Raw genomic sequence first — 13,844 nt, forward strand, 5'->3', positions numbered from 1 at the left:
AGCACAAGAATAAATACTTGTAGTTGCTTTTAAATGTGGAGACGCTTTGCCTTTTCAGCATTCGCTCTTTTCAAAACCTCGAAAGTTTTTGTTATTTTTAAAGGATCACGTAGTAGCGGACCATTATTACCACAAACACAAAACGACTATAACTGGCTTAACACTCGACAGATGGCACCACCAGCAATCTCCACACCTGTACAAAGACTCCGAAACGGCATGCGTGTTAGTAGTAGCAGCAGCTCCATTACTCCCAGTGGGACATAAGTGTCCACGGTGACAGGATGAGACATGAGTGTACATGGTGATTATAGTTAAAGTGCAGTTTTGAAGACATGCGAATTCGTTATAATGTGACGATAGATGGCGTTGTCAGTGTAATTTAGGGGCAAAGCTTGTTTTAGGGGTTTGTTGAACACATGAGTTTAATTTGACGAAAAGATACAATATATTTCAACTGTTTTCAAGCAACTTATTAGTGTTTACAGCTAAAACAGTGATAATGACAATAGAAAAAGAGGAGCCTAATGAAACAAGCTCCTTATGATAGTACGTGTCTTCTGTTTGTGCGTGCTACGTATGCACTTGGGTATCTCGCATAACTCGAAAACAGATTGGCAGTACATAGACCATAGAAAGTTGAAATTTTGTATGTAGACTCAGTAGGATCTTAGTTGCATTTGGATGTTGCAACTAAGCTACGTATGCACATGGGTATCTCGCATAACTCTAAATCACGTTGGCAGGACATAGACCATAGAAAGTTGAAATTTTGTATGTAGACTCAGTAGGATCTTAGTTGCATTTGGATGTTGCAAAAGAGGTATTTATGCATATTGGTGTAAATAGTCGTTGATTTCAATGCAGAGTTAAAATAATGTCATAAAGTGGCGAGCACTAGGTGATAGATCACTAAGCCAAGTTGAAGACTAATTTGGTGGGGAAAATGATGTTTTGAATTCGATGTCAGTTGGACGCTATTGGCGATATTTGGTGAGATACTCATTGAATCAAGTTAAAATTGTCGACATTTGGAAAATGAATCTCTGTAAAAGTCTTTTCTGTACCTTCTTAAGACAAACTAGGGGTGTAAGTAGTTAAAAGGTTGTTTCGTTTACTATAAGGCACTATTACATTATATTTTTGTTCTTTATAGTCGTTCTGTCTAGCTTCGTGCAATATCAGATCTTAATGGTTTTAAAAGAAAACATTTCTATGCATTTCAAAGTATCGTTTGTTATGTTTACCATACTTTAAAGATATTGGAAAGTGTAAAAAGTTATTCATGCAAGAAGTGTTACTTTTAACCCTCGTAAATGAATACACGTGCCCTTTTTTTCAAGTTATTAAATAAACATCGATTATTTTGCCGGCATAAGAGGAAGTAGTATGCAGTTCGCTGCAGATTTTTGAACTAACTTTTTAACAACAATGCAAACCGATATGAGTAACAAAGTCGAAACCATGTAGACAAAAAAAAAAGTTAAAATTGGTAACTTGAATCTGGGAAACGTCTAAATTAACTCTGATTTATTTGCCCAGCTTCAAAACTTCCTAAAGTGCACTATCCATTATTTTATACTTGCCTAGTTTAACCTTTCAATCGTTTTACTTACTTTATTAACAATCAACCTTGCATCTATTATTGTCCCTTTTTGTTTTTCACAACCATTAAAAAATGTGTCAAACTCAACCAAATGATCACCAGGATTGAGTTGTTATTCCACTCGGCCACTTATGCCACTCGGGGACCCGAGCACAAGTAGCGATGCTACTCGATTTTAAGGCAGAGGGGTTACGGCTTCCGTTTTAATCGAGTGCCTATTTCTAGATGGAAGTCCGATTTGGCTCAGACAACACGATAGATGGCAGCGCTATCTACGGACAGTTCAATAATTTAGAACCAGACCAGAAGCCGAATGACTTTTTGGTCTAGCACTCCAAGAGGTATCGTTTCACTTGGAGGACATTGTGAACACGAGCATATTTAACATCGCCCAGTCACCATTAGTGACGACGGTGGATCTTTGACCAGCGAGGATCGAACGCAGGACCCTCCGGTCACAAGTCCGATGCGTTACTGATCAGGCCACCACGGCCCCCCAGGATTGAGTAAATATCATAAAAGTGTTGTTCAAAAATAACACTTAATTCAGGGAGGAACTCTTTATACTGCGCATTAAAATGATTCTAGCGTCAAATTATTGGTCACAAATAATGTGATCCTCTAGTCTATTGTCTTCAAAGAAATTTCAAGAATTCTTTACATGAGGTTTCATGATATGTGGTGTCTTCTTTTGGGATTGGTCATTCTATGCCTCTCTTATTTCTTCAACTCTAGGTTTCGGCACAGCCATGTGTTTGGTAATCGTCAGCTGCAATCTTGCAGTGGTGGGTGCCTTGTGCCGCCTCAGCCCCGAGAGCAGCAAAGTCCGCCGCACTACAGTATCCAAAGACCACCGGGAGCTAGCTTTCAACCATACCACACAAGAGGAACTATCCTTCGCCAAACTCATGGTTGTCCTCTGCGTTTTCTACGTTGCTTGCTGGTTACCTCAAATGGTAAGCTTCCACTTGTAATCAACCTTGCAGTTAATTTGCAAGGCGACTGCGTGTTTCTCAATAATTAACTTATATTGTCCACTGCTATCTACTCTAAAAAAAATTCCGAAACGCAAATGATTATGTGCGTCAAACTAGAACTCCTTGAAAAGGACAGATCGATTTACCCGACATTTTGGCTCCAAGAAGGTTTTGGACCCAATGTTGTTTTAGTAGTTATAAAGAGGTGAAAATATTTGCTGTTTGCATGTCGTAAAACAATTAATGATAAGTTAAGTAAAATTTCACTTAAGGTAAATCTAGAAACATAACTTAATTCACAAATTCGACAAAAATGTATCGGAGAATGTTTACTGTATTGAATCTCATTTTCACACTTTAATTGTTTTTAACTTGTATTAATTAAATCTTCTTCATTAACTGAACAAAATATAACAACTTGAAAGGTATATCGCTTGTTTCACTAATACCGAAATTTGTGTGCCATATTATAACCCTTTCATTACTCTTCAAAGGGATTTAATCAAACATCAATCAAGCAACACATCTAAAGCTTGTGCACTAGTTTTCTGCAACGAGGCTTTTGAAGAAATACTAATTTTGCCCCCCAACAATTTCGGAGCTAAAATGTCGGATGATTCAGCTCTCCTTTTATAGTGGTCTTACGTCAAACGTTTCAGGATTTCACAGGTTGTAAAAATCAAAAATTTGTCGACAAAACGTTTGCTGAATTGCTACATTTTGCACGAATGCAGACTTCTTTCTGATGTGAAAAATATTTTAACTACCAGGTTAAAGATTATTTCAGCGTATTTATAATTTGTATCGGCCCTTGTATCGATTGACTAAGCTCCCAATAAAAGCAAATAAGCCTCTAGATTCCGTAGCTTTGCAGGAATGGTAGATGCTACCATGCTTGCAGTCAATGCTTTTGGAGATGTCTTGCTAAGTAAGGAAGGTGCTAAGCTACTATTTTACACCGACGTTAAGTATTCTCTAACTCTAGGGGTTCTAGAGACATGAATGGCCTTATAGGGGAGATTCCAAGATACATTCAGGAAGGTTACTGACTTTTAGCGGAAAAAATTTCTGTGTTTTGCAAAATAAGTTACTGACAGAAATTTGGCACGTTATTTTCCAGGGACGCCTTTGAATTACTTTTACAGTGTACAGATTTCTTTAAACGATCATTTAGAGATAGATTACAACGATTATAGATCAGGGCAATTAGGTAACAACGTCGAGTGCATCTTAATGGTTTAGCCGGTAAAGCAGAGAACCCAAGTTTTAGTCCCGAGAAAGACATAGTTGTTCTCGAACAGTTAACATTCCTTTAGAACATGTCCTAGCGATTTGGAACTCGTTTTAAATTATACGCACCCCTTCCGCCTTCCCCTATCATACGGGTCAGGGATGCAACAAAAGATGGTTTAAAATTCGCCGTCCTCCCCTCCAGAACCCCTGATTGCCATATTTTAAACCCTAATATGAGGACGTAAGTCTGCATGCTTGTAAAGTCTGCTATGCCAAAACCCATCTGAAACAGATTCTGACTTGTATTACCCCTCTGTCCCCCCTCCCCTCCGCTCTTCAGATGATATTTCTGGCTGTACTGGTGTGTGAGAAATTTGTTCTCAGAATTTTTATCCGCATACACTGTTCGACATTGAAAACGCAACACCAAGAAGGAGTGGACAGAAATTGATTAAATTTGGAAAAAATATAAAGACAGCAAGGAATAATAAATGATCTTAATTTCAAAATGATAGGCAGAACACAGAGCGAGAACGGCGTCGGCTCAGTAGGATATAGGACCACCGCGGACAGCGATACACGAAGAAACACGTCTAGGCATAGAGTCAATAATGGTGCGGATGGTGTTCAGAGGGATGGCTTCCCATTCCCTTTCAACCATTTGACACAGTTCGTCTTCTGAACGAGGCGGGGTCAGAGTCTGCAAACGGCGTCCAATCACATCCCACACATGTTCGATTGGTGACAGGTCAGGAGAGTATGGTGGTCAAAGAAGCATCTGTGTGCCTTGGAGAGCATGTTAGCAGATGCGAGCACTGTGTTGTCGGGCGTTATCCTGCTGAAAAATTTCATTAGATAGCCCTTGAAGGTAAAGGGTTGCCACCGGCCGCAGCATACTATCCAAGCATCGTTGGGCCGTCATAGTGCCCTGAATACGAACTAGAGGTGATATGGACTTGTACGCAATTGCGCCCCAAACCATTGTGCCACGTTGTCGTGCGGTGGGACGTTCCACAGTTACTGCCGGATTAGATCTGTCTCCACGTCGACGCCACACGCGTATGCGGCGACTATCACAAGAGAAACAGAAGCGGGATTAATCAGAGAACACGGCATTTCGCCATTCTGTCATCCACGTCGCTCTAGTCCGGCACCATACTAAACGTTGCTGTCTATGTTGTGGGGTCAATGGCAGTCTTCTTAGCGGACGCCGTGATTGCAGACTACGTGCGACCAAAAGACGGGAAATGGTTCTGGTTGACGCGAGAAAATTCAGGATATCTTGCACCTGCTGCAGAATCGAGGAACAAGTGATTTGTGGTCTGCTACAGCTTGTCGGTGGATGCGTCGATCCACGCGTTCTGACGTCACTCTGGCTGCCCCTGCACCCCTCAATCTTGCCACATTTCGATGTTCCAACCATCTCCGGCACAGTCGATGCACCGTGCTCGCATCCATGTGGGTATCAGCTGCAATTTGACGTACGGACCAACCTCCCCTTCTCAGTCCGATCACCATACCCCTCGTAAAATCGTCTATCTGCTGGAAGTGCCTTCGTTGACGGCTGCCTGGCATTCTCTCGTGTTACACGTATCCTCCAAGACAAAAACAAAATTTCTTCGATGATTTTCCAGTCAGAAATAGTGACACAAATACTGCCCATTTGGCAAGTTCCTTCCCTTATATTTTACTTCACGTGCGTCGGAGAGCTGCGTATTTAACGTCGTTTACATTACTCAGTGATGTACGTCTATTCTAAAATTTGCATAAGTTTCTGAACACTCCTTCTTGGTGTTGCATTTTCAATGCCGAGCAGTGTATATAAAACGACCGAAGATAGCCGTTCCATGCAGAAGTTTCATAGCAGAAGTACTTGAGCAAAAGGCGACAGATTAGCACTATATTTGAAGGGAAGCCAGAGCAATTACCTAAGTAAAAACTCTACTACCATCCTCGGATAGAAGAGGGGTTAGGGAAAAAAGCTCTCCCAAATTTTGAATTAAACGACTGACGCAATGTGTTGTCAAAAATTGTACTCATGCGTGATGAGTTACACTACTCAGCTAGTATTAAACATATCTGCGACCCACTGTTCTCGAAAAAAATACGGAAGAAAAGTCAGGTGTCATATCCGGTAACCTTTACCACTAGTACTTGCATAAGTTAAGATACAAAAATGTTTTAAACATCCCCTGCTAGGCCAGTTCAGAGTATACTTTTATGTCAGAGAGCAGTCATGTGAATGCGGCATAGAGACAAGGATGCATACCAATAGATTGGCTGCTTGCACTCATTTTCTTACACCAGATGTAAAGTCGAACTTTTCTCTCGCATTTTTCCCTAAAACAAATGAATCTTAGAGACACGGACCTTTGGTGAGGAGTGGTTGAACCACTCCTCACCACAAACACTGGTTTTACTCCAAACGATGACTAAAATGGTGCAACGTTTATCCGGTGTTGATTTGATGCCATGTATTGTTGTCACAGGTGCCGAACTAAGAATATCATGGCGCAGAATGCGCCAATAGTTTTTTATGGGGATGTCTTAAGGGATTTTTTATTCTTTTTTTGGAAAGACTCTATTTGTTGGGGGGTCTTAATTATATTGGGGAAGGGGTGCGCCTATGTTATTGTAGAACCATGTTTGAAGTTTACATAAAATACACCGAGACCTCAGCCATTCCATCTGAGGACTGCAGTTTCGTGCTTATTTGCACTCATCAGCCAGTAGTAGGAAGTGACTGAACTGGAGGTGGAAAAACCTCTTAAGAAAGCCAAGATAGCCAAACAAACTGATAGCTAATATAAAATTATGTACAGACCAGACGAATGACCGAAACAATGGTTCGGTTCAACTCGAAGATTGAAGGCAAGGCATGGTATTTTCAGTAAGTTACCGCCCTATAGCCAGGTCTAAAGCAGAAATGCATAAAATACACCGTTTGAATACATAAAATGCACACATAAAATACACCCTACCAGTTTCGTGCTAATGAGCACGAAACTGCAGTCCTCGGATGGAATGACTGAGCCCTCGGTGCATTTTTTGTATTTCTGCCTTATCCCTGGCTATAGGGCGGTAACTTACTGAAAATATTTGCAGTTTATTTAGCTTGCAGACGTTTAATTCAGGAAGAAGTGCGATGAGAATGAAAATACCTTTTCATCTTCTTCCAGGTGACCATCATCATTGCCCAGGTGAATCCGGATTTGAAAAAGCATGTCTTCTTCCGGTTGGCTGACGTGTGCACGGCGACCAACTTCGTCCTGGATCCCATCATATACGTCCTGTCGCGTCGCCCCCACAGGCGTGGTTTGAGGCGGCTCCTGAAACCGATCTGTCACCACTGCTGGACACAACCAGACATATCCAGCTGCACCGGATCCAACAGCCAAGGTACGAAAGGCCGAGAAATGGGCGCAATGACGAAGCTCCCGGAATCTAATGGCTGCAAGAGGTGGTCTCCGTCAGTTATGATGCGTAGTTTGTATGAAGTTAAGTGTTCATAATAGTCATTAGAATCTTCAAACAGACATTTATATCTTAGGGTTGGCCCAGCGCTATTCCAGAATCCGAAATTCCCCCCTTTTCTTCTTCTTCTTTTTTTTCTTTGGATACAAAACCAGTATTCTCGTTTTCACTCAAATAGTTTAATTTCAAAGTGTAAACTTAAATTGCATGTACCGGTCCATTTTTTCTGTCGTTGAGATGGTAATATGAAAAATATTTTAAAGAGCCTTTTAAACGACCTAAATGGCTTATTTCGTTTATCTCTTGTCGTGGCTTACCGTTTTTGAAACTATTGTCTTCGCAATTAGTTGACAGCAACTCACGTAATAAATTGCTTTATTTATACTAGCGGCCCGTCCCGACCTTGTTCGGGTTACAAAAAAAAAAAGCTATCAATCTTGAAAAATATATATAATGCTGTAACTTTTTAATTTAAAGTTTAATAGTCAGTAACAATTTTGTTTGGTTTTTCAGATTTGAAACAAATTAATTTGCCTCATTTCCTGATCAAGAGAGACCAACGTATAATTCCCACTGAACAATAAAATCTTCCCGTATGCACCGTTGTATTACGAATCCTAAAGTTGTACAGTCGAACTTCAGATTTGATGATGGTGATGGCATAAGAAATTTTGAATCGAAATTGTAATCAGTTAAATTGGAAAAGCAAATATGCAGGGACCATGGGGATGCAAAGAATGATCTACTGCTGATGATGTAAGAACAATAATATAAATCATATTATTCCTTAGTGATTTTAATTGGAGTTCAATTCCACCCATTGCATAGATTAGGCAAATTAAAGTTGCGCAATAAAACTATTGCCATATCGCCTTTAATTTTAAAAGCATGAAGAAAAATCCGGAGGAGTTATGGGAAGTAAGGAATTCATGTGGATGATTCACAGCGTTGTTGGAAAAAACTATTGCCCTCTCGCACATCCACGTGTAATTTTTTGGCAAAGATTCTTGGTTTCAGGACAAATATTGAGGATCAAATCATTTAGAGAGAATTTCCTAACTCATCTATGCTGATAATAGGTATTTTCATGCTACTTGCTTATAATAAAAGACTCTAGTAATGCTTAGCACCATCTCCCAAACAAACTCTTATAGTTGTCCTTAAAATAGAAAGATTGTAAAGCGCTCCTAAAAGGAGACGACTTTTATTAGGATTGAAGCATATCTGCACGCATTCCTCTAGGGCACCACAGGAGGAGTTTGATGAAATTTACCTTAAAATTCAAAGGTGACACTTCTCATATCTTTCTCTGCACCTCTTTATCGTTTTAGGATTATATCTACGCCTTCTATAGCCAAAAGATGGCTCATCAAAATTTCTTCCTACATTATGAGACACCCTCTTGAGGAAGTTCTCTCAATTGCCATTTTTTTCTTGTGGAACATACGGAGTCTTTCTGTTAAAAAAAGTGTGACAGAATTAAGTAAAGTTCTGTCACACTTTTTTAAAGTAGTTTAAGTGTGGATATTAGTCTGTTTTTGAACCAGTAAGTGAACTCCCGGCATTTCCGTAAAAAAACATTGCAAAAGCAGTCTACCTGTTGATTTATTTTTGGCTTGTGTTGAATTTATTAAGTTTTCTAGTTCCACCCTGTATGCCAAAAAAAAAAAAAAAAAAACGTTAATTTGCATTTCTGGTTTTCATGCACTAATCTTGTTTTCACAGAATTGTTTTCGTTGATTCTCTGCGGCGGCGGTGGCAAACTAAAGTGCCCTATTGATATTCCACTTCACTGACAAATTTTGACATTGTTTTTAAACAGATTTCGGTTTATACCGTTTCACATTGAACGACATCTTAGTATTTCTGCTGACGCTCTCCTTGCAATATGTTGTTGAAGAGATCTTTTTTTAAATGTTTGCCATAAAGCAATAGAATCTAAAAGTTGTCATAAAAGTTTAAAAAATCATTTTTGTATGTACGAGGGTTGATCCAAAAGTAAGGTTCCCATCAATTTTACAAATAAACAGGACTGTCTATTCTCATTGAAATTCACATCGTTGGAACGAAAAAACGTTTATTTTAATACATAATCGTCATCTTTTTTTTTTGTGCATTATTGTCGACGATGCCCTAACTTCTCTATCGAGTGTCACAGAATTCCACCGCCAACCCGCTGAGGAAGCGTTTCACGCCTTTTTTGACTTCGTCGTTGCTCCGGAAATATTGGCCATCAAAAGGGCCGTTTCCATGGACACTTTCGAGCCCGAAAAAAACCTACTTTTCACCGCATTCCGGTTATTTGCGGGGAAAATGTGGATTTCTTCTCATCCTGCTAGCTTCTGGAGTGAAAGCGGTGTTTTTACCCAGAATGCATTGCGCGAAACAAGTTCGTCTACTAGCCACTAAGGATGCTGGGTAAAAATCGCTTTCTCTGGTACAATGGGAGAACCTCTTCTTACATGGAAACGGGGAATTTTTCAATCGGTTTTTTGCGGAGCCAAAGCGGGGATTTACCGGGTCGAAAAGTAAGTTGTGAACGCGGCTAAAGTGTTCCTTAAACTTACGAGTAAGAAACTAGTGGTAATCACTAGACTCGAGCTCCGGACTGCAAGGAGAGTGGAACATAACTGTCAACAAACCACTTCGTTCTCGATTGCAGTGAAGCTTCCTCAGCGGGTTGGCGATGGAATTCTGTGACACTCGATACAGAAATTAGGGCACTGTCGACAATAATGCATAAAAAACGATGGCGATTATGTATAAAAATAGAGAAACTTTTTTATTTCCAAAGATGTGCTGTATATTTGTATAATTGATGGGAACCTTACTTTTGGATCAACCCTCGTAGAAAACTATTTTTGTTACGAAGTAAATGACATGTAATATTTTGCCTAAGTAGTGAGAAAATTCAAGACTTTTGGAGCAGTGGAAGATATTATTTGATATCATCCAAGTTTTGCAGTCTTCCTAAAAATATCAATACGCAACTTTTCCGTAGTATTACAAAATATAAACACGGGAAAAAAAATCGACCTTTTTCATTCCACCCTAGAGTAAAGAAACATAAATAAAGTGAATATTTGTTTTACTGATAAATCTACATGAAAAAACTACATCGTTCAATGAAAGTGATCGATGTTGTTCATGAAACTCTTATCCCCCCCCCCCCCTCCCGCAAAAGATGCCGGTGCTCAGACCTCGAAACTGGGTAAATCAATGACACTGGGTAAATCAAAGATTGCGTTTGTACCCCGTAGCGGAAACAGTGCAACTCTGCGACATACGTCGCAGATGTAGAATATCTTGTATAATTAAAAACTGAGTGTATGTATCTATCTATGTGCACTGGTGTGCAAAAATTAAGGTCGAAGACGAAAAATTAGCATATCAGCTGAACGAAGAGGCAGAGCGGACAGAAAGACCAATCAGGAGATTAAGTAAGGTGATGTATGGTAGCACATGCGCAGATATGCAGGCAGACGTAATGGGGGAGTGTCTGAGTAGTATAAAGAATGTTGTCGGTGATCAGTATTTCTGGCAAAGAGATTGCACGCCGTATAGCAGTTAAAATCACACCGAGTTGCTGCCTCAGCGAGAAATGGCGAATAATCAATCTGTTAGACGACATCTGGATGCTTTTACCCGAGGTCGAATCATTGGGAAGTTGGAGGAAGGCCACAGTGTGACAAGTTTGACTGCAGAGTTCGGAATTGCTCACAGCATCGTTTCACGACTTTGGAAACAATTTCAAACTACAGGAACAGCTATCCGGGAGTTCAGTAGTGGTCGTCCACGAGGAACCACACCCGCAGATGACCGGTATATTGTCTTACAGGCCAGAAGAAACAGGCGACAGACAGCGGGAGAAATCGCTAGACACACGACACAGGCGACTGGACGACCGATATCGCGTTTTACCGTGGCCAGAAGACTGCACGGTGGTGGTCTGTTTGCACGACGCCCTATAAGGTGTGTACCTCTAACGCCTGCCCATCGGAGAAGGCGTTCTCTGTGGTGCCGGGAACACCGGAATTGGAGAGACAATAAATGGAGACGAGTACTCTTTACAGATGAGAGCAGATTCAGTCTGAGTAGCGATTCTCATCGCATACTCATCTGGAGAGAGCGGGGAAGCTGCAATCATCCCTCAAACATGAAAGGGACAGGTATGGAGGTCGCGGTGTTCTCGTTTGGGGAGGCATCATGCTTGGTAGTCGTACAGACCTTCACATCTTCGACGCAGGCTCAGTCAACGGGACCCGTTATTGTAACGAGATTCTTCTTCCATATGTGCGTCTTTTTAGAGGCGCTATGGGTCCGCAGTTCCTTTTCATGGACGACAATGCACCATGTCATCGCACAGTAGCTGCCGAACAGCTCTTAGAGCGAGAGGATATTGAACGTATGGATTAGCCGGCACGATCTCCGGATCTCAATCCCATCGAGCATGTATGGGATTTTCTAGGCAGACGCTTGGCAGCTCGTACCTTACCACCAGTAACGATTCGGGAGCTTCGATTGGCGCTGCAAGACGAATGGGCAGCAATGCCTCAACAACTCATTTACACCCTCATTCTCAGCATGGGCAGACGCTGTGAAACCTGCCTAGCAGTCGGGGGAGATCATATCCCCTGCTAAAGACCGGATGTTTCTTGCTGGACACCCATCACAGGGATGTTTCTTGCTGGACACCCATCACAGGGATGTTTCTTGCTAGACACCCATCACAGGGATGTTTCTTGCTGGACACCCATCACAGGGATGTTTCTTGCTAGACACCCATCACAGGGATGTTTCTTGCTGGACACCCATCACAGGGATGTTTCGGCCTTCAGTCGCATTGCGCTCCATGCTACTTTTTCAATAAAGCTTCTTTTTATCCCTCTGATTTCTCTTTTAGTAAGTCTTGCTTACATTACACATGTCCTTACGTATTGGGGATCTTACGGTATTAAATGTGTTGATTTGGAAAGCTTTTGTACAAAGTTATATTGAAAAAACCGTCTCGTCCTTAATTTTTGCACACCAGTGTATGTCCAAGTTACTTCTCCCGAACGACAGTAAACTGACCATCGAACCAGGTATCAAAAGAAACGTAATCTTCCCGTCTTTTATGTTTGGCTATTTAGCATAATCCTCCGATAATAATTAGCGGAGATATTAATTAAAACCTATTAATTATGACAATTAGATTTCAACATAAAATCCCTATATTTTGAAGGCTTTCCTCCGTTCAAATTATTATTTAGTGCTTCATCTTACCTTTCCGTAACAATGCTTTTATTAAAATTTGTAGCGTGAAAAAAATCATTGAGAAGAAAGATTTGATGCCATCTTTTTCTCTCGAATATGAGCAAATAAAATTATGGCTTTTGTTTTAAAGGTTTTCCTTGTAATCGGGGGATTTAAAATGTCTCCTTTTTAGTTATTTTTCCGTAATCTACCGCAAAATTGCAGAGATTTTTTTTTCCCCCCGAGTCTAATTGTTGAACACGCGTTATTTGACATAACTTTTATTTTCGAGGTAGACCGTGCGAAGCTAGTAGAAAATATAAAGTAGAAAAATATCTTGGGCCGTGGTAGCCCGATCGGTAGAGTGTCGGATTCGGGGCCGGAGGGTCCAGAGTTCGAACCTCGATGGTCGAAGATCCACCGTCGTCATTAAAGGGGACTGGGCGACGTTAAATACGCTCGTTGTCTCAATGTCCTCCAAGTGAAACGATACCTCTGGGGGTGCTAGCACCAGGTAGCTATTAGCTCCTGGAATAGTTCTAAATTCTCATTAACTGTTCGATCCGGTGATGATGCTGCCATCTATCGGTATATAAAATAATGGAGGCAAGGCACTTAGTATGCAGTCCTCGACATAAATACAGTTGTAGTCAGTTGTGACTCTGAATAGGAATAGGAATAGAAAAATATCTAAAAATTTTAAAGGGAAAAAAATCTTGAATTTCAGCTAATGAAAATTAATACCGTATTATCTGAGATTTACTTACAACCTAATACCAATGAGTAAAGAGAACTTTTACGAGGGTCAAGAGGCGATAAATATTTTACCCACCACAAGTTAAAGCACTTTATTGCCTGAAACTGGTGTTTCACTTTTTGCTTTCTCTGCAGGTCAGGAAATGTCCAGAAAATAAGCTGTTTTGTGCCAGAACTTTCCGGAACTCCAGGATTTTGAAGACATTATTACCCTTTTCAGAGACATTTACCAATTATTTATTGACGTTTTACCTACTAATTTCAAAACTATTGAATTTGACTCTGTAAAATAAAACTTAAATTGCGAAAACAAATGTACAAACTTTTCATATGCTTGTATATGTATTTATCTGTAAATAAATTTCACAAAACAAGCTGTTTCATGTGTTATTGAAGTTTAAAAAGACGTCTTTAAAAGCGATTTAAATCATGGATTTTGTACTGGAGGTTCCAGGGGTCTACATGGGGTCTTGGTCTTCTTAAATAAAAGTAATTGTAGAACTTTTTAACCCGGTGTAACTCGCTCGCATAACAGCACACAAAACGTCGCAAGGAGTACCTAT

At 40.4% G+C, this 13,844-nt stretch overlaps 1 protein-coding gene across 1 annotated transcript in view; it reads left to right on the plus strand.

The window, feature by feature from the left end:
• Positions 1–13,581, plus strand: part of LOC129227786 (prostaglandin E2 receptor EP4 subtype-like) — a 217,127-nt gene extending 203,546 nt beyond the window's left edge. Inside the window, exons 4-6 of the mRNA XM_054862395.1 lie at positions 2,342–2,562; positions 6,996–7,215; positions 13,417–13,581. Of these exons, the coding sequence (XP_054718370.1) occupies positions 2,342–2,562; positions 6,996–7,215; positions 13,417–13,439 (464 nt within the window). The 3' untranslated portion in view covers positions 13,440–13,581. The remainder of the gene's footprint in view (positions 1–2,341; positions 2,563–6,995; positions 7,216–13,416) is intronic.
• Positions 13,582–13,844: the final 263 nt, after the last annotated feature.

The sequence above is a fragment of the Uloborus diversus genome, chromosome 8 (assembly GCF_026930045.1).
Source record: "Uloborus diversus isolate 005 chromosome 8, Udiv.v.3.1, whole genome shotgun sequence".
In the NCBI taxonomy this organism is placed as follows: Eukaryota; Metazoa; Arthropoda; class Arachnida; order Araneae; family Uloboridae; genus Uloborus; species Uloborus diversus.